The sequence below is a fragment of the Frieseomelitta varia genome, unplaced genomic scaffold, assembly GCF_011392965.1.
Source record: "Frieseomelitta varia isolate USP_RPSP 00005682 unplaced genomic scaffold, Fvar_1.2 scaffold_751, whole genome shotgun sequence".
Classification (NCBI taxonomy): domain Eukaryota; kingdom Metazoa; phylum Arthropoda; class Insecta; order Hymenoptera; family Apidae; genus Frieseomelitta; species Frieseomelitta varia.
In genome coordinates, this window is record NW_025110536.1 from 308758 (window position 1) to 335071 (window position 26314).

The 26314-nt window shown below is 35.2% G+C and overlaps 2 protein-coding genes across 4 annotated transcripts in view; one reads left to right on the top strand and one right to left on the bottom strand.

Moving 5' to 3' along the window:
- LOC122535638 (A disintegrin and metalloproteinase with thrombospondin motifs 7-like) overlaps positions 1 to 24030 on the bottom strand; it is a 99218-nt gene extending 75188 nt beyond the window's left edge. For 2 of the 3 annotated variants that reach the window (XM_043667336.1, XM_043667334.1), the window contains exons 1-2: positions 22929 to 24023; positions 6136 to 6312 (exon numbers count right to left, since the gene is read on the bottom strand). In XM_043667336.1, the coding sequence (XP_043523271.1) occupies positions 6136 to 6220 (85 nt within the window). In that variant the 5' untranslated portion in view covers positions 6221 to 6312; positions 22929 to 24023. Of the gene's footprint in view, positions 1 to 6135; positions 6313 to 22928 lie in introns of all 3 variants that reach the window. The other variant, XM_043667335.1, reaches the window with a different exon arrangement.
- The window catches only part of LOC122535675 (A disintegrin and metalloproteinase with thrombospondin motifs 7-like), a 44689-nt gene continuing 28838 nt past the window's right edge, over positions 10464 to 26314 (top strand). Inside the window, exons 1-3 of the mRNA XM_043667410.1 lie at positions 10464 to 10543; positions 11254 to 11417; positions 21536 to 21584. Coding sequence (XP_043523345.1) covers positions 10464 to 10543; positions 11254 to 11417; positions 21536 to 21584 — 293 coding nt within the window. The remainder of the gene's footprint in view (positions 10544 to 11253; positions 11418 to 21535; positions 21585 to 26314) is intronic.

Consider the following 26314-nt stretch of genomic DNA (forward strand, 5'->3'; position numbering starts at 1 on the left):
TTGTGAATTTTAATCTCGATAAATAACAAAAATAAAATAAAAAAATAAATAATAAATAATAAAAAAGTTTTAATTAGATTAGCGTAGCGGTGGATATAAATTATTTTTTTTTAAATATAAATTTTTTGTTGTATCAAGTTTCCTGGTTATTAGCGATTATCCTTATATTCTTATAATCTTCAAGGGACGAACATAAATCATTAATTTTTTCTTTCGTGTTTGTTCAGCAAGTTTGATTTTGAAATTTTCCTGGCAATTACTAGTCAATGAACAAATGGCTCACTGTGTCATTAAATTGCACGAGCTCGAAAAAAATTAGAATAAAATTTTAATTACCGAATCGAGCTCAATGGTCAACTGGCGTTTTCACAATTCCAAAGTTTCCAGGAGTCACTTCGACACGTGAAGTTGTCGAAAATCTCGAATCTTCCACTGAACCGCGGAACTGTGTAATTCACGGACTTAAGATTTTATATCGGCTTAAAAAGTTTAGTGCTCGCGAATCCTAAAATCTTCCAACTTCCCGCGAGGATCTGGAAAAGTTTGAAAATTGAAGATTCGCGGATCCCGAGAGACACGTTTGAAACTTGCGGCGATTCGTTTGTTTTGAAGTAGGTGACGACAGTCTGATAAACTTGAGGATAAACCAGAGATCAAAGACGTTCGCGTGAAAAATCCATTAATCTTCTTGGCAACTTTTGAGAATTTTTCTTTAGAAAATCATTGTGTCCCTTCGTGAAATCATTAACCATCTATTGATTTTAACAAACCAGATGTCTTTTGTCTTTTAACAAGTCATCAAAATCGAAATTCCTTACGATTCGCTTAATATTTTCTTATCGCCATTTCTTCCATTTGGATTGGAGAATTTTATGATATTCAAGGAGATCGTAGTATTCAGAAATTATGATTTTTATGGATACTGTTCATGCATACTGTTTGCGAACTATCCAATTGTTAACGAGAGATAATATTCGAATGTGATCAAGATTCTGAGCTTTATCGTCCCTATTGCTGCGCGTGTGCGTGCACATGTGAAGAACACGCATGTTCACCCACGCTGCTGTTATCCAAGCACTTATTCAGCGGACGAACGAGCGATTTTTCAACAGGTTCGAACCATGAATGGACGGCCAGTCTTGTTGCTCTTATGAACCACGGGCCACGAAAGCGTGTCTTTTTTTGTTGCTTTCGTAGATGTTTGGCGCCATCCCAGGGACATCGACTTTTTTCTTGGTTAAGGAGACACCTATTTAGTTATTCTTCAAGCCGGAACATCGATTTAGATTCTTTCTATTGGGATTTTCTGCGGTGATGTCAAATAAACGTGTATACATTTAATTGGTACATGCTAATATGTGTTTCAACTTATGTAGTTTTTAATTCACAGCTGCTCAAGTTCAAAAATGCACGAGAATTAACATAGCTCTCATATATTTAATTACCTAACATATATTTAATATACCTAACATATATTTAATAAAATATTTGAATATTTAAGTACATGAAGCTTAATTAAATAACTGCTTGCTTTGATATTAAAAAAGAAAAAAAAAATAGTGGATTGATATTTTCTAGCCTTTATGTACAAGAGCAAATTTTTTACTTCAGATCTTTGTGTCTGGAATATTATATCACGTGCAGCGACTTACAAAAGTATCGAAACATTTATTTAATACACATTTCGTATGTTGTGCAACATTTTGAAATTTTATTAATACTCTAACGAAAGGAAACTGTTATTACATTGTTAAACCAATCTATAAAAGTTACAAGATATTTACGTGAAAGCAAATTATTTTGAATTCAAGTGTTAAAAATAGCTAAATATTAACATAACAGATAGTGGCTATCGTAATACTTTTATCATTTTCATTTCTACGTTTGTATCCAACTTCATCAATGTCTCATTATAGCGTTAATCAAGTGTCAAAATGTTTTATATGACATATGTATACAACATGTATATTTATAAAAAGTTTCTACATATGATCAAAAACTTCATCCGATGTCAATCAACTATATTTGTTTTGGAAATTACGTTGCTAAATGTATTTAAATATTGTACGATAATAATTGCACGAAATAAAACACGTATACGTATAATATACATGTATAATATGGATACATTATTAATTAGACGTGTATTTTTAATACACGCTCAAAATCACACAAACTCTGCCTTTCAAACGCTCGAAGATATCTATAGAACAGTATCAAGCTGATGTTTCTAAAAATATCTCTTAATCAACGAAGCGACTAACATCCAGTCTAAGTCACGACCCAACATCTTTTTTTACTTAAAATACTTCAGAGAGACTTCGAGATAAGCCGTCACTTCATCAAATATGACCTAATATAAACAGCAAAAAACGCAAGTAAATGCAAGCGTACATATGTCGCGCAGCTAACGAAGCCCAAAAACTAACCCCTTTTCGAGTGTTGAATCCTCACGCTCGAAAAACATCGACAATTTTATTTTTCTGTCGTCGTCAACGGAGACTGGATCGCCGAAAGGCAAATACGTGGCAAGTTTAACTGATAATTTGTGCGTGGGGCGGGTTAAGCAATTACGAAGGAAGTTATTTCCGGCCGTTGATGATTTTCGCCAGGACTTCGCGAACAATCCGAAGTTTCCGGGAGGTTGGGCCGTGGTTCGAATTCCCGGCGCTAAGTTTCAAATTAGGGTGGAGAGGCTAGGGTGGAAACCTCTGGCCTAGTGCCTCGTCATTACGACACTCGCGGCGAGAAGAGAGGCGGAACACCGGAGAGAGGGTTAATAATTTCGTAATAACTGAAGGAGCGATCGTCGCCAGAGTGGACAGATTACGCGTGTCAGCTAACCACCCACCCCCCTAACCTCTCACATCTAGGCCACACGCTGCGTCGCGTAAACGGGGCCTCCTCTCGTTCGCTGTAATTTTCTTCGATCGGGATAATCGCCTTCCTAATGACAGGTCATTTTCGACAGTGCGATTCCGCGTTTCGAGCCGTTAAGTCGCGCCTGCTTCGCATTGTTCCCGTCGCCCACGAAGCGAATAAATATTTACAAGCGCGCGGCGCGTAGGGTCATCTACATTGAAAAGGTGTCGCGACTACCCCGACGAGCATTCTTTTTCGACGCGGGGAAAATAAAGCGGCGATACAACGCGGGCGAGTTTTGTTCAACTGTGCTCGAAAACAATTTTGTTAAGTTTCAAACTTTTTTTATTATATATAGCAGATTTATGTTATCTATCGGTAATACTGGAAAATAATCTATCTTGTTTCTTTTTTTTTTTAATTTAACATTTCATATCGGTCCTATTTATTCAACGATATCGATTGATGTCGTGGGAATCAATTTAAAACATTGTATAATTATTTACAGAAATAAATATAGGTATTTTGTACGAAATTAATTAAAGAATTAACTAAAGCTCAAGTAGCAAATCGCGTGTGTCAGGAAACAGAAATAAAAAGATACAATTTGTTTTAAATTAATTTCTAAAAATTCAAGAACATAAGATTCGTAAATTAAATAAATGTACACATAGGTTGTAAGTTGAGTTTAGGCAAAGGTAGAATAATAAAAAGTTTATAAAATTAAAATTTATACAGGATACATCAAGATATGCGAACAAAGTAATAATTGCTATTACCGAAGAAGTCACTCGATGCTACAGTTGTATTATTTCGAATGAAATAATACATTTCTGTCAAAAAGTTACTCGCGTTTGATTATTTTTAAAATATTCAGTAACTTTTGAGACAGAATATACACGTATATGTGTATATAACTGACGTGCTTTCGATCAAACAAAATTCAAAAGAGATCGCAGATTGACTATCACAGGAATATACCGCAGTAGATGGATGATCTTATCAGAAGTATGACAATCATATGATACCAATTGCAATGTACGAAACGTTATCATTCCCGCGAACAGTAAAACAATAACTTGCTCGAATCGAGTTCGCAGCGTGTGATGAATTGGATCAAGCTCAGGTTGTATTTTAGGATTTTTCCGAACGTATTTGGACAGTCGTCGTGAAGTTTTTGATTTATAGTTTCGTTCATAAATCATCAGATAGTTTTGAATAAACTGCTTGTTGAGGTAGATTTACAGTGGTGGACAAAAGTAAGTTTAGTCCTCAAATACTCGTAGTATCGTTGGATCATACGTGACTGCAGTAATTTACGTTAGTACAACCAAAATTTAGAATTTAGAAAGAAAAAATATATTTGAAGAACACTTGTATATTATGTATACGTGTATTCCATTTGTAAACTGATTATATTCTTTCGTATCACTTCTTTCTTAAACTTTCTTTCGCACACCATTGTGTATGTACTTTCCCTGTACAAGTTCTACTCTCGTGTTTAAAATTTCGCGTTATGATATCGTTTTGCTAAAGCTTTAAAAGCAACGTTTAAAAATTAGTTAACGCCTTTATACCTAATTCAAACATTAGAAAAACGACTTTTTGATTCCTATAATAGAATAGAATTAACAAGAGCAAATTGATTCTGATCTGGTCAATCTTAGTCTGTGTAAATTTAATCATGACCAAATTTTAAGGCATCATATCCTTTCCACAAAAAAAAAAAAAAAAAAAATACATTACATCACAATTATAAGTCGCATTATGATATCTCCGTTTATAATTCTTGTAATTAATAATGATTGAAAAAAGAAACCTTCTTCAATTCTTTTCAATCTCACGAGAACGCGATTTCCTCTCAAAGAATCGACTATCCACTGTTCCCTAACTGTAAATTGACCGATAAAAATGATGTCCGGTGTCGTGATGGGAACAAATGAAAAATAAGACAGGTATATAAATAAACAACTGCAGGTAGAAGAAAGGAAACGAGAAAGAGAGGACCGATTCGATAGCTTCCTGTCCGCTTTCTCGAGTCACTTTTGTTCGAGGATTTGTCACGTTGACGTACAGAAGCCTCGCCTTCGCCGAAGGCTCTTCTGTTAAGCGTACTAATACTAATAATGTTAAGTTACGATCTAGAGACGAAGATGATGAGAAAGATTAAACGGACGTCACAATGCTGGGAGAAAAGTAGAAGTGGTCCGCGCGATCCATCCGGCTGATACACGTCTAAGAGTCTCGTGAAATGCTAATCATTGTCTTATTTATGCTCATCGAGATGTCTAAACGTTTTTAGAGGCGCCGTTTGTTTTTTAATTGCGCCAATAAACATTTCGAACGTCATATAATCCGATCGTGATCTTCGTACGTTCGGTCACCGATATAAATACGCGCGGTCTCATCCAGGATTCTTGATTCTAAACAACGTTCACGTTAGTTTCAATTTAACCTTCGAAATCGAAAATTTTCACGCACCGTTACGTGATGCAATAATTGATTGTTCAACAATTTGCCGCGATTAACTCGTGCTAATTTCCTAAAAATTTTATAGAATATGGGACAGCAGAGTATGGGAATAATATTCTCAGCTTATGTTATTATTTTAAAAAATTTCGAATTTACTTATGTAAATTTATATTTCTTCAAATATACTTAAAAAAAAAAAAGAATAGAAACTAGGTGAAGAATTATTCTACCGATAGAATATTTTAACAAATATCTCTTGTGCTTTGCGCATTTTGTATATTCCCGTTTACACATTTTTCCGTCATCAAATTCTAAATTGTACGAAAATTCATAGTCTAACAATTATATTATCTAGCCAGTAATTGTCGATTAGTTAGTGAAATGTTACACTTTCAGCATCTTCGAAATTCGAGGGATAGAAACCAAATAGTTTTCAATCATAAATACATTGGAATTGATAGACCGACAAACATGCTACGATGAATCACAACTCGTCTCGGAAATACATGCGAATTATTTACGCTACGAATTTTGCGTGTATGTTAAAATTATGGCTTGCAACAATTGTTCTCAATTGAGCGAGATTAAACTAGATAATATGCGTTATTATACATTCGACGTTCGATTGATGAACGAAACATCAAAATAAAGCACTGATACGCATGGATTTCCCGCAGAGTAAAACGAAATAAAATAAAAACGCACCCGCGGATAAAATGAGTAATATCGCGCGTAATTCACTCGTCATCCCTGTTTTATCGCCGCGATACATCATCATATCAGCGCAGCTTTCAAACTCACCTTTGACGTTTTGTCGATGGAGACGGGCATCAGGCACGATGTGCACAACAACGATGAACGCTTGAAGCATCAGTGGATAATGCATGGTTGCGGTCAGACCGGAAGCGCACCTTGAAACAAGTACACGACGGCCAATACGCGGGCAAGCTTCCGCTCTTTACGTCGTCGCTCTTTGATCTGTAACACATGGGTTATAACGCAAGATATAATATCAAATGTAATAGCAATAATACGTGTCTGAATATCTACATAACACATATGTTGGTTTTTCATTGGAATTCAATGATAATATTCTGTATTGTAGCACAAGATATCATATGTCCTTGGTGCGAGAGGTTTTTTTTTTTTTTAATTGAATTTTTATTGTGTTCTCCGTTTACCTCAAGGATTCGAAAGGAAATACAAAAGACATTTGAATGAAGTAAAGAGACGACAGCAATATCAATTCATGTAAATTTACTAGTATATTTTATATATTGTTATTATTAGAGTATGGATATTTATGCAAATTTATAATTTTGAAGAGATAATTCGAAAAATAGAATCTGGATTAAAAATTGTATTAGCTACTAAGTATTATTATAACGAGTATGATACTGTCGATATTTCACAAAGTTTATTCTATATATTCTTGCATCTTCCGATTTCATATAAATGCATAAAAATCAGCAGTCTGGTCATTATGTTAGTTGCATACATTCTCATAAATAAATAAATAAGTAAATCACTTTTAAACTGTAGATGTTTACACACTTGGGGGAAATTTGGAAATACTAGAAAAAAATCATGTAACACACAAGAATGCGCCAGAATATACGAAACAATCAAAGTAGAGTGTTTGTTGCGACGTTCGTTTGATAAATGCAACAAATTTCTATTTAGATTCAATTTCTTGAATTACGTATGTTCATAAAAATATCAGAATTACGAAAGGAAATTTCCAAGGATTGAAATCATCTGAAATTCTACAGTTTCATGAAATTTCGTAGAATTTAAATACTTATATCTACAGGGTAAATTATTTCTTCGTCCTTCAGTGGGATTAATATCCTGCCATCGGCCGGTAATTTTATTTAATTCGCCAGTTTCTTCAATTTCTGGCTGAACCGAGCCAACGGCTGGAGATTTCCCGGGGAACTAGAATATTGGACGACAAAACGTTTAGGGGCTCGCGTTTAATCCCGACTCGATCCGTAAAGGTATTCGCGCGAATGGTTCAATATCGTAAGGGAAACTGGGTCGACCACTGGATAAACGTTTCCGAACTCTTTCTATTATTATATTTTGTCGACGGCAGTGGGTTCGTTTGCGTTTTACAAAGACGTCCCGTGAAATACCCAAGAAAAGTAATCCCGGGCTCACGAAAACGCGAAAACTCGTACCGAAACGAGGAATTAAAGGTGAATCTCGCTGTCTCGGGTGCGAGAGCAAGTGAGAGCCTGCGGGATGCTTTTGCAGCAGCTTTGGCCTAAGATATGAACCTTGTTACGCGAGATTTTCATGGTCTGACAAGTAACGCCCGGTAGTTATGGTAATCGGATTTCGACGAACCATGCCCAAACCCATGATTGGACTCGACAACCGTACTGACCCTTTCTCACAGTTCCCTTCAACTGAATAGTCGGATTTACCTTGTATTCTGTCTTGCGTGTTTTTCTTTCAGCAATTATGAATTGGAATTTAGTTTTACGGATCAATAATTAGTGATAAAATACGATACGGTATGATCGGCGCCATTTTACGATTTTACAATCTTTAAAATTGATATTTATATTTGTTTGATACTTGCATCAAAATATTAATATCTAACTCATGCTCGCGGTACTTGCACCGATGTCGTTTTCCACATCGGAGAAATAATTCTTAATTCTAAATGCAAAAGAACTCCGCGGTCTTTTGAAATTCTTAAGTGTATCGCGTAATTGAGACTACAAAAGTTGTATAATCTGGAATGAAATCGAAGTTAATACGGTTATCCTGATCAGTCTTTGGAAAAATAATTTGGCACAAATATTCTCCTTCAGCTTTTCTAAAAGCACTTGAAGTGTATAATATTAAACGTGATTCAGAAATCATCTCGATGTGTGAAGTGTTCCCGTCACTTTGTTCAACTCGTATAATTGTACAACACTGTCGTGCAAAAGCATCATTTCTTCCTTTTAATTCGCACGTAAATAAATAAAGATGGTAAGCTACAGAAGGAGCAGTTTCACGAGTGGTTCGGCGAGTGAGTAAAATATAGGGAAATAAACGTTAATTGCCATGTACATACATGGATACACGAGAGGCTCGTTTGTGTCGACAAATATTCCCGAAAGGTTAATTACTGATTTCGTAGAGACAGAGGTAGAGAGTTAATCAACTGACTTTGATTTTCCCAAAACCCTTTCGGTATTCCGCAGCGTTTCGCGACCGTTCTGTGAAAGTTGCTAATTAAAACAAGAGCCGATCGTATGTACGTACGAGTCTCGCTCTAGTGTCCCGCGCTAACTAATTTCTTTGCCAGTGTTAACGGTTTTGTCGCTTCGGATCCGGGAATTCGCCGTTTGCTGATTGCAATTTCGATACTCTAAGAGTTGAAACTCTCGAATACAATTGTTAAAATAAAAAATTCGAACAAATCTCGAATACTATGCGTTTTCGAATGATTTTGACGCCCAATTGCGAATAATCGTACACTATTTTTCTGTACTAGATAATCCATATACTCCTTAGAACCATAAAATCGTAGCAGAACTTTCGCTTGTATTGAAAATTATTAATTGTAAAATCTTTTGAAATTAATAAAGATTAATTAATGTAAAATATTCTTTTTCACTGTCACTGATATAACAAGAAATGTATGCAATATTTAATAGATTAGTCTTTTATACGCTTCTGCATATTATTGTATGTTATTATTATTATACGAACGCGTATATGACTTACGAGTTTCTGAAAAAGACAATAATTCCCATAACGTGGTAATAGGATGTTATAGTTATAGTTACACGAACCAATAATTATCGATCGAGTTCATGAAGTTTTGTTTCGTTCGATCGGAATTTAATCAATAAGCGGTATTGTTCCACCGTGATAGAAACTTTCCTCCGAAGTCTATTCAGCGTTTAAAGCGTTTAAACACGAACAACCGTTTCGTTCGAATCGGATACGATCGTGGAATATTTATAAGAGAGGCACGAGTTTAAAGGGTTCCCGGTCGTTCGAATTAAGTTGTCAGGCGTATAATACGCCACACAAGACGAACACATCGTGAAGATTAACGACGCGGACGTCGCTCGAACTCGATGAGAAATCTTTTTTCCATCTTCTCGTGTTTTTGTACTTGCGTCGTGTGCTATCAACAAGCGATTTTCGCAGTCATGTACTTATGCTTCACGATCTTTTCGATTGGATGTATTACATGTTTTTTTCACTTAATTTTAAAATATAAAAGAGAAGAAATTTGTTATTTCTCTTTTTTTGAGTCAACAATGAAATTATGCAAGATTTATCGAAAGATACTTAGGTGATAAGGATTTAAATGATTATTAGATTGTGAATTTTTGTACAAATTTATGTTTTTGAGAGTATAATTAAATAAATAGGCTCTCGATGGAAAATTGCTTTTATAAATTAAAATGCTCGTAGAAAGCATAGTATTTCTTTTTATATTATGTATATTCTCTGGAATTTCGAAATATTAAACGTCCTATATAATGTCTAATAACAACGAATTACTCATTTTAAAAATTAAAAAACTAACTAGAAATTTGCATCATTAGATATTATAACAAGCACTCTACTTTTATCATTTTGTTTACTTTTACATGTTACATACATCGAATGCACTTCTGTATCTCTAGATCGATTATGGCCACAATTGATCACATTAAAACGAAACAGGAGATGTAATAATTTTTTCGAAATAATAAAGTATGACGATGACGTAACGGAAAGCAAATAAAATAATATTTGCAAAATATGCTTGACGTCACACTGTTAGTAAACATAAATATAACTTTGGAAAATACAATTTTCTACATTTCGATTGATTTTTTTTTTTTGTTTTATTTAAAACGTGTTATCTGCGAAATATCGCGGAATAATAAATCACGAAGACACGAAAGCGAAACGAAAACTGTTCGATCATAGATAATTTCTATTTCTCAACTCTTTCGTTCAATTATCGATACGTTATCGGTTCTGCCTGCGGCAAAATCCAATTGATTTTCCGCATCATCGAACAATTGCCAAATGAACATTTTGGGCAGCATAAATTGCATATACAATAGAAACGTTAGAACGATTCGGCCAATCATTAAATTTCATTGTGCCCCGTCGAAAATATGGCTTTGATCACGAATATGTTATTGTATGGATTTTTACACATTCGTAGAAAATTAGAAAGCATGAAAATGGACGAAATGTTCAAAGTATATTATAGTATATATAATATACGAAATATTCGTAGTATATTCAAAACAGAGAATCTGTTATAATCCTTAGTAGATAAAACGAATCTCTATCTAAATTTCCATTCTTTTTTTCATAAATATATATAGATATATGTTGATTAAATCATTTTCTCAACGATTTACATAACAAAACTACAAGTGACCTTTAAAGTTTCGAAAATTCAAAGTACTCCATTATTACGTTTGGAAATATGAACTTCTTAATTAAGAGTTTCATTACGTGAATACACGTACAATTTTCGAGAAAAGAAATAACACACTTTCATAAAATAATAAATATGACAAACAATAGTAATGATTCAACATGTGAAATTAATAAATTACTTAACAAATTGATAATGCTAAATAGAATATTTACTAATACTCCGTAGAACGTTTTGCATCTATCTAAGTTGTTATTTCGGTGATATTTCCGATGGCTGAAGAATTATTCAAGATTATTCATAAAATTTTTCTAAAATGGTAACGATAAGAATCGTTCTGAAGATTTTAACTCTAATTTCTCCAAATAACCGTTAAATTCGTATTCCTCGCGCGAAATACAGAGTTTTTATAGAAATATCGATTACTAGAATCATAATTTTACTAATACTCTCTGAACTACTACCATCGCTAACACTTTTAAACGATATCCAACACAATTCGAACTTTTTAACAATAGATTAGATAGCAAAAACTCGGACATATGTGCACGGTCAAACGGAAGTAACAATGGCATTGACGATAAGATTCGACTTGTTTCAGAATCTATTCGGAAAAGAGGCACGTGGGCAGTCGACGGTAGAGGCCCACGACAACACGAGGAAATGATCGACAAAGTGAGAGGTACCGGAAATGTATTCGAATGAATGCGTGGGCGAACGCGTGTGAAAATGCGGATAAGAGGTACGAGAAGAAAAGAATAAAGGGAATTGAGACAAAGAATAAACAAAGTAACGAACGAACTCGTTCGAATGGGATATACTCCTACGAATATATATGTATATCGCTTGTCTCCGACTAATTCGCCGATATTAATGACAGTTAATTGACAGTTAATTGACAGGTTGCTGGCAGCGTTCGAATTATTTCGGGACGACAACCGAACGACTGTCTCGATCGTTGTGCAAGCCAATCATACACGACAGAAATTGTTTGTACTCGCATTAAATGCTCTATTGTTTTGGTGTCGCGAGCTTCAAAACATTTATAACACGTAATAACAATAAGTAATAAGTAATTTTCAAAATGTTGCCGTAACATGAAAATATTCTTTTCCCTCAGAAAAACGCTCGAAAAAGTAAAGGATGACGTGAAAAATGAAGAACGAACTCTGTCTCTGTTCCACCAGATTCAACACCACCATTATACTTATTATAATAATTATTTTTCATTTCTTATTATAATAATTATTATTCACAAGAAATATCGATTCTTTCTTTGTTCCGAGTTAATCTCTTTGGAAACGCATCTCTCTCGGCTGAAACTGATTTGCATTCGCCGACGTCGGACGTTTCACGTCATTTCTGCGGGCATAATAAAGATGCCCGAGGAAGATGAACGCTGAAGTTTAATTAATATCGATGAAACGTAAGAAGAGAACGCACGAGTCTCAGAGAGACGCTCCTCCGGGCAATGATAATGAAGCCACTTCGTGTCAGACTACAATCGCGGTGCCGTACTTTATAATCCCCCTTTCAGCAGGGCTTGATCAACTTATCCCTACGCGACCATCCTTCTTTGCCTCTTTTTATCCGAATTCTCCTCGTAATAGCTCTCGTTTCTCATCCTCTCGATTTTCCTCCTTTACATCGTTGCCCTCTGCTACTTTACTTATTTGTTTCGTCGCCGGATGCCGTCTTTGAGAGGGATTTCAGACACTGAATCGCTTCGAATCTGTACATAATTCATAGCTAAACCTTCAATCAGTAGTACCTCATCGGAAACATAAATTATTTAATTTTCAAATCTTTTATTTTATTTAATCATGTTAGTAATTTTCTCTTACGATTTAATTTTACTACTGTCACAGAGAACGTAAAATACGAAATAAAATCAAATATCCTAAATTTTAGTAATTTGCTATTGCAATGTTATTCGAGGGTCTAAATTCTTCAAAGTTTCGACACGTTTCGAGAGCTAATAGTTCCTAAGTCTTGAGAGTCTCGGAAGCCTTGAAAATCTTGAGAGTTACAACAGGATTTGATCAATACTCAAACGTAGACTAAAATAAATGTATATAAAATATACATAAAATATACGCAAGATACAAAAAAAAATTCGGAAAATTTAAGTTATCATAAATATATTTATTTATGCCATTCGTATTACGAATGTTAAAATACATATATCACATACACTGATATCGTAAATCTGTGGACTTTCTTCAATATTTTCTGTCAACGATATTGGTTGAATCAAAGTAATTGAAAAGCTTGTAAGATATCGGACAATCATCGACCTATCTACTCTCAAGAGTTTCAAGACATCCAAGATGATCGAGGATGTTCAACACTTTCAAGACTTGTAAAGAGTTTTAAAACTTTCAAAAGTTTCAAGTTTCGAATCGTGTTCGAATCTGTCGTGAAATATCAATTTAAAGGGATTCGAAATCCCTCAGATCCTATTGTTATTTGTCTATCCGTGACGAAAAGATTTCCGAAAGAAATTTCCAAATTAGCTAATTTACGCATCATTAGCTCATATTATATTACATTCAGGCTATATTCGACAATATCCGACAGTTTATGCATGATTTATATGACGGAGATATGAAACGACGAAATAAACCTTCAATCGACAACCACGAACCGAAAAAGAGTTGCCGCGTCCAACAAATCGTAATTCACACCTACTCGAAAGTGATGCAAAGTGAAATTTATTTATTTATTTTTTTTATACGTCTTGACAGTGAATATATTAAAATCTTCGAAAAAAAAAACATGTACATATAAGACTATGAGTAGAAACTGAATGAAATGAAAATCAAAACGGAATAGAAGCTATTATAAGATATATATAATAGCTTTATATATTATATATATAGCGAATAATGAACGAATGGAAGTTTGTCTATATTTAGGTAATTTTTCTTCGAGTATATTTTTTCTTTGAAAACATAAAAGAAAGGGCACATACAATATTCTTAAAAGTGATGTAAGGAACTGGTAAAGATAGTGAAAATAATTTGAATATACTAAATTTACCTGTAGCTTTTAAAAGCTTGCAATAAAGACTAATTTTCTGCCGACCTTTCTAATGAAAAAATTTTCAGATAATTATATAAGCTGTAAAAAGAAATTTTAACTGAATCTCCTTCATTTCTCATAACTTCGAGTGCAACGAGATGGTCTCATCCAAAGTAAATTCTTTCAAAAGTTCTCGTCTCTCTGCCATTAATTTTGGAGCCGCTTTAATAATATACTAATGACTGAAAAATGAGAGAATTTTCAAGAAAAATTATTTTCGATACGATACGTCGGGCACTGGAAGTTTTTATTAAAAATTCAAGGGAACATCAAGGGAAGTTTGATTTAAATTACTCTTTTGAAATTAAACAATTCACATAAGTTAATTTAAATCTTTTAATAACAGTGCAATTAAAAAGTAATAAATTTGTCGCAATAAAAGCTATACTTGTGCAAATATATTCAAATTATTTTCACTGTCTCACTTATTCCCTACAATACTTTTAAGAATATTATATTGCATACATTTCTAATACATTTATGTTTTTAATAAATGAATACAGTTATATGAATGAAGCTTGTGTTTCGTAAACATCGAAGAAAGGATAGATAGACGAAATGTGAGTCGGCTTTAAGTGTGCATCTCTCTATCGCGAGAGGATCGGAGGCGACCATGTTGTCGGATAAATATATTCATGTGTGATTTATAGGAGGTACGCGGGTACAAAGCGCATGCATCGGTCGAGGCGCCGCTACCACGCCACGATTCATTGTTTTCCGAGTGATGGATCGAAGTGGAACAGAAAGGTTATTTACGTTTTCAAATTAATCACGCTCGTTCGATGGACTGCCGCAACGCCCCTTTCCTTCAGGGACGCGCCCTTCTAACAGCTTCCGCAAAGTCTAACACGAACTCAATCCTCTGTAACATCGTGTAACGTGAAAGTTACATATTCATGCATTTATACAGTCAATCGTAGAAATTTACATACAGTTGTTTACGAAAGTATTCGAACACTTACAGGATGTACGAAAGTATTCGAACACTTACAGGATGTACGAAAGTATTCGAACACTTCTTCATGAATGTACGCGAGGTGCGAGTGAAAGGATTTTTCGTAAACAGATAAGGGAGAAATATTGGAGCAAAATTTTTTTTACGAGGCTCAGTTCACGAGAAAATTGAAATCGAAAACCGATCAAATTTTACAATGTTACATATGTACATATAAGGCAAGTATTTAAATATTTGATATTTGCAGATGTACGTGCATATAGATTTTCGCGACTCTATATTTTTAAAAATATTTAATGCTTTCATTATTACATTTTATCAATGCACTATTGCAAAAAATATTAAATGATTTATTTGTAACAATCATTAGCTCTCAGATTTTAAATTTGAGTAAATAGTCACAATTAACTAATAGTCTTTTCCACTCGGAAAAACGAAATTCTAGTAATAGAAAATTAACGAATTTTTGTAGAATGTTGTTAAAAACAAAACGCTTCAACAACTTTGCACCGTGTACGTAAACATTCGTGATTCACGATGAATAATCCGGTGACAATTAACGCGGTTATTTCAAAATCGAAAACTCAGAACAAGTACCTACTTTAGCACAGAAGCGTTCCATATGGAATTTTATTTCGGTGAATTTATTTATACGCGTAGCTCGGTTGATCACCTATTAAGATATAACTAATAAGCGAATTTCGCGTGTGTAATTTATGCGATGTTCATCGTGCGTACGTAAACAATTATTACAACCTGTAAACGCGTTAACATAAATCAAATGAATCTGCATGTCGTTTGTTCTTTACGCTCTTTGCATAGAGTATCTGTTACAACGAAACAAATTTCAAATTCAACACGCAAGTTTGAGAATACACTGTGGCTTGTGAAAGTATTCGTATACTTACTATAGAAGAACTTTTATTTATTGCATGTCAGATAAAAAGTATTACCATTACTTGCCATTATATTGGCAAAATTTAAAAATAATCTGAAAATCTGTGTAAAAATTGCAATCATTAGACATTAAATATGTTTTCATCGAATACCGAAGCTTATTGATATAACGGATTCTAACTGTTTTTATATTTTGATGATATGATTGATGAATCGTGTTAAATATTCAGTGAAATTTTCAAATTTGGTAACGATTTTTAGATTTGTTTCATATTTGATCAATATAATCACGATAGTCGGATTTCGTTGCAATATCAATGCAATGTGAAAATGTTTAACGTAACGTACAAATTCACAAGAAAATTCCTACAATTATTCAAATACTCTCATGTAATCCGAAAAGCACTTGTCCTTCGCTTTACCTGTTTAACCGAAGAAAACTAAGAATCCCGCAGAAAACAGAAGTGTCTGTAATGAACGTTAATCACGCAATTTTACGGAGAGATCGCCTCAACCACTTTGAAGAAGTGGTATAAACGGATATAAGGGAAATTATCCACTTTAAAGGATATAAACTCCGCAGGTTCATAGAAGAAAATAAGTCGAAGATTAAGTTGTTTCGATTTTCCTGGCTGGAAGAGAGTTTTAATTTAAGAGCGCGATCGATAAAAAATACTGTACGAAGGTGGTTTGCACTTTGTTACAAAACTTCGTAGATTAGAGTCCGGTTTGTTTGTTCCAGCAAATCACCTTGTTACCAGATTTATAGATTACGTCAAACGAGTAGGTTAGTTCTCAAGTAAAAACGCTTTCATCCCTGGCCGCGTGTTCGTACACGCGAAAGAAACTAATTATTTCAGCCGGCAGTTTCTCATTGCGCATCGTGGCCACACGTACGTACACGAACCGAGGCAACGTTTTATTTGTCGAGCAGAGTGGAAAATTGTCGGTACGATCGGCCACGGCAGGGTAGGAATTACGATTACACGTTAACGATAATTTAACAACAAGTGGAAACAGCGTGCTATTACAGGATGTCCGTGGCCCGTTCGTGTACGGTTCGCCTCTTAACGATTTAATAATTGCGCGGCTCCTTTCGTTCTCCAAAACAAACACGATCATTAACTGCGATGTAATTCGTTACCCACGGATTCGATATGCAACCAGCTTGACGAGGACCTCCGCCGTTTGCTTTTACATTATTATTACGGCGTAACAACATGCGAGGTCCGACACGAAAAAGACGAGACATCTTTTATTAATCCTTTCAGTCTCAAAGAAAGTGTAAAGCATCTCAAGAGGAAATAAATATTAAATTCTGCTCAACCGAAGTTCCAATAACATGCTTGCTACCTTGATTAACATACCCATCAGAAAGAAAGGTTTCCTCGAAAAGAATATGAACTATATAATTTGGTATATTACAATTCTGCCCTCTTAATTCCAGTGGATCGTGCATATCTCAAACAAAGTTTTAAAATAACATTTTAATTTTATTCAGTTCAAGCTACGATATATGTATTTGGATAATACGGTTATTAAATAACTCTCACGAATAACGTGTAGATAATGTAGCTTACTTGCTGCATTTAAATACACGAGTAGTTTTCGTAATTTTCCTAGAAATATTCCTAAATTATACCACTGAATGTAAGATAGGTTTCAAGACACTCAGGCCATTTTCGAGTATTGAAATATTAGTATATTAAAATACTATTCAAATTCTCTCGACGAAATTATCAATTCTTTGTAAGCCAATTGTTAGCCAAAGATTAAAATTCAGAATTTAAATTCAATTTTAGGTTTCTTCCATCAAAGCTAAAAATACTGGATTTACTCTCAGATTAGTACTCAGTTTGTAATAAGAATATATGTAATATTATATATGTAAAAATATCTGAAATAACTGAATCTCGTTTTCTTGTGTCGGACCTCGTGACGCAAAAAGAGTGTCTACATACTGTGTGTGACAATTAGTCCGGCAGGTATGCGATAATCACGGGTTTTTACTCAAAGGAAGATACTAACCTATTTCGCAGGATGGCTGCTATGTCTCCCTGGCGAAATTTCCGCGAAAAAATTCTCCACGTGCCATTCTGTCACGTCGCGTCGTTAATTGTCGGCAAAGTTGCGGAAACGCCACGAAGAAAACTTTAAGGCGCCTCGCTAGCGGTGTCTTTGGAACGCTAAATGCCATAAGAAACTTTCCGCGGAAGCTTCCGTGCTTCAATTAACGACGAAGATTCGCATTAAAGAGGCGGCGGCGCGTCGCGACTCGTTCCGAGAGAGAAACACATTGAGTTAACACATTGCACTGTCTATAGCGCGATAAAGGTCTAAAATCATGATCCACACAAAATGAACGAATTTTTCTTATAGAGGTATTTAGTCAAAAATGAACCACTTATTTGCCAAATTATTAACTAAAACTAAAGAATGAAAGTTTTACGACTATTTCACTGCTTGGATTTCATCATATCACTAATATTTCTCAAATAAATGAAACACACACACACACACACGCTCGAACATTGATGTGATTTAGATGTTAATTTTGATTTTTGTCTCTCTAAATTGCTGAAATTGCGTCACCAAATGAACAAAACAGTCTGTCGTCGCTAATTTTCTAACGATCGTTATCTCACGTTTCGAACCCGGTTTATATCGCTCGTTAAACGAAGCAAGTAAGCGAAAAACGTTTTCAGTGCCATAGGTGATCCAACTACGCTTTCTGTTCCGAGCGAAAACAGGTCTGATCCTGTTCGTTGTTCGCTGTCCTTCTGTGAAAAATTGCGCATCATCGCGGTTCACTTGTTAACGATATTATCAGGTACGAACTAGTTTCAAGTACGAACGTGTTTATAAATGTATCTAACCCGTAAACCGAGTGGTCACACGCTCGCACGTGTGAGGCCTGGAAGTTTATAAATTTTATCGCGATCATTGGTAAACTGTTTTTTGTCACGTTGTCCACTTTGAGTCGTAATAAACGTTCGAAAGGGAGAAAGAAAAATATCTAATGTACGAACGCTTCAACCAGTTAATTGGGTTGTTAAAATTAATAATATACTCGCTTGAAAATTAATCGAATTATAACGAGCAGCGTGGCATTAGGTTCTTTAAACAATCAATATTGTATTGGATGTTAAAAAATAATTGATGTTAATAGCAAACATCTACAGTTTGCTTACTAAAAAATCGGGAAGGAAAATTAAATAGATACGAGAAAATGATAAATTAGAAATTTGGCTCTTAAATAATGTTATTGGGTGGTTATTTTTTAAATAATAAAATTTAGAGTATTGAATATAATACATCCTCCACGATCGAGGTTAATAAAATTCAATTAAATAATAGAAAATTTTAAAATTATATAATCTACTTTAAATTGTTATAATTTTTAATTAATAATGATATCAAATTAATTCCTGTTTTATTCTATCAAGAAAAAAATTACTAAAGAAATGTTAATTATTAACTATTATGCAATTACTAGAAAACCAGGTAGATAATCTAAATATTTCATTTCAGAATAAATTTCTAAGAATAGTTTTATATATATATACACTGCAGTAATAGCAATTTACAGTAGTTTCTTAATTTCGTAGTTTCTTTATAAAAAAATTGTTGAAATCTCTAAAAGTATTATAAATCTTGAAAAATTTTATAAAAAATTATGAATTAGTCTTTTTATTCACTCTGACTATGATATTAAATTCGTTAAAAAAGTAGAAGCAATGAAGAATCGTTTCTGAAGGAATTTTAATTAGCCATTCCTAAATATCTCGCGATTTGATTATCAATCCCTGACATGAGTCATATAAGTGTCCGTCGATAAATTTCGACGCGGTAATTGCGACGCGAGGCGACACGATGCAAAATAACATTGTCGAATAAGTTTATGAGTTGGAATCAACATATCATTTACAGACAAAGATCTAGTGTCTTCTACGAGTGTTTCACGTTCGACATACTAGCACGTATCACATAAGCGCTTAGATTTGTTTAAAGCACCGTTCTTAAGATGTTTTATGTCGAGAATTAATTTGCACTCGATATATTTACGAGGCATTCATAGATAATGGTTATTACATCGACAAGCTGATCATTGAACGAATCTTTTTATTGTTTTCCCGAGACTTGCAGAAAAAGATTTCAAGAAATCGTTTGAATGTTTTCATTCCCCTTGTTCGATTACGATTTTTTTATAGATCTTGTATTTAACCCTACTCTTGTTTATATGATCCTAAATGGATGTTATACCTCAATAGATATTATTAAAATTTATTTTAGTAATTGTTAAATATTCAATTTTAGTATAATTGTGTACTAATTTTTGAATATTTTATGTACTCTGTGAATAAAGTACTATCTTATTAAAATCCTATTAAAGGTCAGCCTTGCATTAAACCAATATTTCACTTGCTCGATTAATTTATATTATTGAATTTTATTATTTTATTATATTTTTTAATATGGTAGATAGAAAAGGAAATGGTATCACATTTATAATACTATTATTATTGTTTGATTCTTAATATTATATTAGTAAATAAATAAAGCAAATAAAGAACATTGGTAACAAAGCAAATCACATTATTAAAAACATCGTTGACAACTATTATCATTCTATCATCCAAGATTACGAATATATAGCCTAATGCTACGAATATTCGTGTAAATTGTCGGAATGTGAAAATTCTTCATTAACGCTTGTGTCAATCGAGCAAAAAAATGAAAAAGAACCATACGTGCAATTATATAATCATGTATACTAACTCGCGGATACATCATCAATGTTAACGTCTTTACATTATCGCGACGCGGCCCTCTAATAATGAAATTAAAAGATCGTTGGTGGATCATCAAAGTAAAATGAAATATAGGTAGTAATTGCAATGTTCACTCATAAAATTAATTGGTCATACTTTTGAATGGCATGCTCGTTAACGCGTTATTTAACCAAGCTCTCTTTCCTTTCCGTTATTCTTGTATAACGAGGCAATCCCAGCGAGCGATTACTAAATAAGCAAACAACAAACAGGGTGGCAGCCAACGGCAGCTGCTTTTCAGCTTGAAATTAATGTTGTGCGCGCGGCAAGTGGCCAACCGTGTACAAAGGATATCCATAACTCTGTCGATAATTTTCGGATTCCTGATTAATTGCGTGCCCCCACGGTGCAACGACATCGAATCGACGACATGGTTTACTCTGTTGACACTTTTGCACTCGATAAATCACGCGAGTCACGAGGAGTTGCTACGGAACCAGTTGCTACCGATCCCCATTGCTCCAATCTCTTTGAAAAAAAAAAAAAAAAAACACTACAATTTTCCACCTTTCACATACTATCGTTTGCGTTATCCGCGAAATTTCCATGGTAAGTCGGCGAAATTTTTCGGAAATCGAAGCCAATGCACAAAATTAATCACTTCTTTTGAAAGAAATTTGTTTGGAGGTTATATAAAAACGCGGTTTATCCGTCGCGTCGCGTCATACACTTATGACGTCGCGCATGCGCAGAATGTAAATCTTGAAAAAACTTCATCCCTGCACTTTTCATATCCTTATATTAAACAATAAATTTTCACTTTTCAAAAATTAATAATAATATTTATCAAAAATTATTAAATTTAAAATATAAAATTGATCAATAACTCCTTTTAAATGAGTTTATTCGAAGGTTAAAGTAAAAAAGTAATTAAAAAACGGAAGTCACTCTTCGGACATCTTGCCGTCGGTAATGCGCATGCGCGAAGTACAAATGTCGAATGAAACTTCACAGTTCTAACGTGTTGCGTTTTATGCATCTGTGTTGTGCAAGAAACTTCCACAATAATTCAGTGAAATGTTCAAAAATCAGTGCCTAACAATAAATATGAAATTAATCACGCCTTTGGAAAGAAATTAAGGTAAGATTAGAAAAATAATTAAGAAAGAAAATTTATTTGTCAAACATTTTGTTGTCGATTTTCGCATGCATAAAATACGAATTTTGATTAGAAATTTTTAACTAAAATCGAACAAAAAAGTTTTATAACTTTTATATTCTACTATTTGCATTATTCAAGATATTTCTACAATAACTCTGCGAAATCTTTCAAAAATTGAAATCAAAGTCGCAAAATTAATTAATTCCTTTGAAAGATGTTGAGGTTAGGTTAAAATTCAAGCAAATTTGTACATCGAACACTTGGTCGAAATGTGCGTGTTAAGAAACGTGTTAATGGAATTTATAACATCATAGTCAGAACTTGGTTAAACGTGCAGACAATTCATTTGTATGTAATAATTCAATGTTACCCCTTTCTATTGTAATTTCAACTTCATTGTACGCACCGTTCAATACAGCATGATAACAGATTTCACCCCCATGTTGTTTTATTCAATTTATTATCGTGTAATTTCGCGGAAACTTGTCTATAGATATGATTTATTTAAACACGCACCATCGTCCGATCCATGTTAAGAGATTTTAATTCCGGTGTATTTTCCGTAAAGCCGCTTAATGAACACCTCGATGCCGGATTTCGATAAATTCGATTGTCGAGTGTATCTTTTTCGAGCATAATCAAAAAATAAGCCATGCCAATGAAATTAATCTTTCCAAGAGAAATTTGATGCTACGTCGAATATGTTTAAATTGTCATTACCGAATGACGAATGTTATATTGGCAAATTTAGGTACACTTGATTCGCAATTATTTCATGTTTGACGGTTTTAATAAAGTTCTATGTTAGAATAATTTTTCATACAAACAAACTACTCAAATGACATTATTCAAACGACCATATAAATTAAAAATAATAAATCACAAACAGAAGGACTTACTTTTCATCATTTTTACATACGTGACATTGTATTTTTGTAACGTTTACTAAAAAATACACGGATTAAAATGAGAATTATTCAAATTTCGCGTTTCTTTTACGTTATCATTTTTTATTCGTAATAGACGTAATGAAAAGAAAGAAAATACAAACATAAACTGTAGCTGATAATCACACAGTTAAAGTTAAGAATTAACAAATATGTCCTCTTTATTCGAATTTTCCTCGAACAAATGTAACGTGTTATTGAGGAAATAAACTATTCCTATCTAAAAAGTTTCCCGTTACAATACGAAAGATAAATCGATAAACGATCGCTTCTAAAGAAAACAGATATTGCCAGTGCTTGAAGCGCTTTCGGAACGTTGCTATCCAATTGAGAAATTGGAAAACTATCAGAAAGTTTGCGTGGCTACGGTACGTACCCGTGGTGGTGAATCGTGTCGTCCCGATGGACACGTGGTAACAGTGGTGCGCGACACTATTCCGAAACACCTGCGCGCACACGTTCTTCGCACAAACGATCGCGACGAGGATGCGACACACTGGCTATCTCTCGACACTGGGAGCAGCCTATGCCTCCCCCGCAGCCACTTCCTTTCGATGATTCGCGTGCGGCGGTGGCGGTGGTGGCGGTTCACCAGCTCCGCCGGTTCATCACCTAGCAGTTCACTTTTCGCCGGAAGTGGCTATGTGGATCACGAAAACGCGCGCCTTGAAAAGGTGCTCGTGGGGGAGGGCCCGATACGCGCGAGTAGGGGCAGTACGAGGGACCACCGCCAGCTAGACGGCCGTGGCAGGGCGTGGGGGAAGAAATCGACAGAGAAGCGAAGGAAAAGAATCACCGACGAGAGAAACCGACACGATGCAAGGGAAAGGGAGAAAAAAAAAAGACGGGGAAACGATGTGGCGGTGAGCACGAAGGTGAAAAAGGGCGAAGAAGGTCGAAGGGAGGAGTGAAGAAGGTGGATAATAGTCGCGGAGGAAAGTAATATTACCGGTGACAGATGGGTGGAAGTGACAGAGGGAGATAGAAACAGGTACGGAGATGGAAACGGAGCGAACGAGAAAGAAGGATAGACAGGCTGACAGGGAGAGAGAAAGAGAGGGAAACAGAAAAGAGAAAGAGAAGAAGAGAGAGAAAGAGAGGGAAACAGAAATGACGGAACACGGATACCAGGTCCGGCAGAGAAGTCGTGGGCACGATCGCCGTCACAACACTAGCGGTCTGGTGGTACACTCTTCCGATGCTACGTATACACGGTCCTCTCCGCTCCGTATCCCTGTTCGCTGTTTCTCTGTCTTGGTCTCTCTTCTCGATCGGCTGGCCCTGTGCGCGCTCCCCTTCCTCCTCCTTCTGCCCCCTCTGGCCACCAATATAGCGGACTCTCTCGGCTCGACTCCTATCTACGTATATACGTAAGTACGCGATACACGGATTACGTCTGACTACTACGCGGCTCGATCTCGCCTCTCTTTTCCGCCTCCTCCACGGCTCGGTTACGTTTAACAGAGAGAACTCGGAGGTTCCCTCCTACCTTGGACGGCCGCAAAAGCACGAACCGAGAACCGAGACAGGGCAATCTACTAGGTAAGACTAGTTCCTCCACCCAGTCGTGGACCCGTTTTCCGTCGACCACTCTTTCCCTTCCTTTTGCTCTTTCTCTCTCTCTCTCTCTCTCTCTCTCTCTCTCTCTTTCTTTTCCTCTGTCTCTCATTCGCACTCTTGCCCATTCCCTCCGTTTCCCCATCTCCCTCGCCTTCTCTTCCTACCAGTTGCTCTTTTTATCGAGACTCCGTCTCTCTTGTTCGTTTCTTTCTTCGTCTTCGTCTCCTTGCCTCTACCTTCTACCCTCTCCCGTGACTTTGACTCCACTCCTTCTTTCCTGTATTTCGTCTCTCGTCTTGTGCCTCCTCGATCTCCTTGCGCCGGAGGAATCTGTCTCCCTTTACTTTAACTCGCCGCTCCTTCGACGTGACTTTATCTACTCCGGACCTTCGCTTCTTTCCAAGCTTTTACTCATTCCCTTCGGCGCCACGCTACGCCGATCCACCATCCTGTTCTTGCCATCCGTCCTTTTGCAACGCGGCGTGTTCTCCCAATTTATATTTGTAGCAGCGCGACCTATTGCGAAATTTCTTTTTTTTTCTCCCGATCTCTCAACTCTTTACTCAACTCTCTTTCTCTCTCTTCCTGTTTTATCCGCGCTTTATTTGTTCGGTACTCACCGCTTTTATTCGTGTCTCATGTTGCAAGCGTGTACCTTGTCAGCCTTTCTCTCTTTCTCTCTCTTCCAACTCTTTTCTTTTTAACTGCTCCACCTCCGGACCGTTCTCCATTCGAGCGTTTTCTCCTTCGAATTTAGTTCCCGTTTGTTTTACTCGTGATTCGTACTGCTCGTTAGCCGTTGCGTGCGCTCGCCGCGTGCGCATAAATCTCCCGACGCGGCGTGTCGCGAATTTCCTCTCTTTTTCCAGCGGTCGTCTTTATTTCAGCCCGTTGGTGAACGCGAGCGCGCATATACACTTGATCTGCAACGCGCGAATAAACATCGAAATAGAGACCTATCAAATGGATTGTTCTGAGTTTTGCTACGAAATTATAATAGTTTGAAATATAGACAGTTTTTCACCGTCATTGATTTTATTGTATTCCGTCATTGATGTATTTCAATACATATTCAAAATCACGATCTCTATTTCGAACCGTCGCGTCGCATTGCTTCGTTTCACGCGGCTTTCACTGTACAGCGGGATAGACGATAAATATTCTCTCGCCTGCTTGCAAATCGGCCGTTTCGTTCTTGCGACGAGTTCATAAATATCGAGGGGAACGATCGATTGTTTCTCTGTCACCACGTTATTTTGCGAATCAGCATAAATTTGCCGCGACGACGTCTCTGCCTTCATCCGCGATTTGCCGCTACCTTCCACGACCAAGACAAGCCAACTCCGTCTGAATATCATTATGGCATTGTTACTCTGTTACGACGAACTCCTAGAATTCTTTATTTCGTAAATTATCATAAATTAGGTATAAATCAAGCGCGCTGTTTTCGTATTACATCCGGATAATCTTCTGTATCCATGTTTAAACGAGTAGTACTTGGATAGTTAAACATTTTATCTATCCATTTTTCTGCTTTCTATTTGCTTTCTATTTTGTATTGTACCATTTGAAACAAACAACGTCTCTTTATTCTTAAATTTCTCTTTACCCAAAATGTTTCGTTGAGCTGTTAATTGTGTAGATAAAATTAAGAGACGACGAGTGTAGAGTAAATGCACCTGTTGCAGAATTAAATTAAATTGCAACGATCGTAGTTGGTTTTTTTTTTTTTTTTTGAAAAAAAATCAAGCATTTTATTGCACAAATTCGCGGAAGTCAAGCACATGGACAAAAATGACAAATTAGAAATTTAATCTGTTTTTGTTTCTATTTTAACAAGAGAAAATATTGCTGAATTGTTACGCAGTTACTGAACAACTAAATAAATATTCTGTTTCAATACAGATTTCGAGAAATTACAATTTTACGTACTGTTAGCAATTCACTGTGTGTAAATTTTTTTTAAATGAACATCAGTTGTTTTTTTTAAATAAACAACTGTTCAAATATTGACACTATTGTTTTTATTAAAATATATATATCAGAAAAATAAAATGCACGGAAAAGAAATAATGAATTTTAGAAGCTTATACTTATATTTTATTTTATTGCTCTAAAACGTTTTAAATTTATAAACATTTTTCAGTTTTTTACTAAAATTTTAATTCAAAAGATTTTTTTCACATACGAATGGAGTGTCAG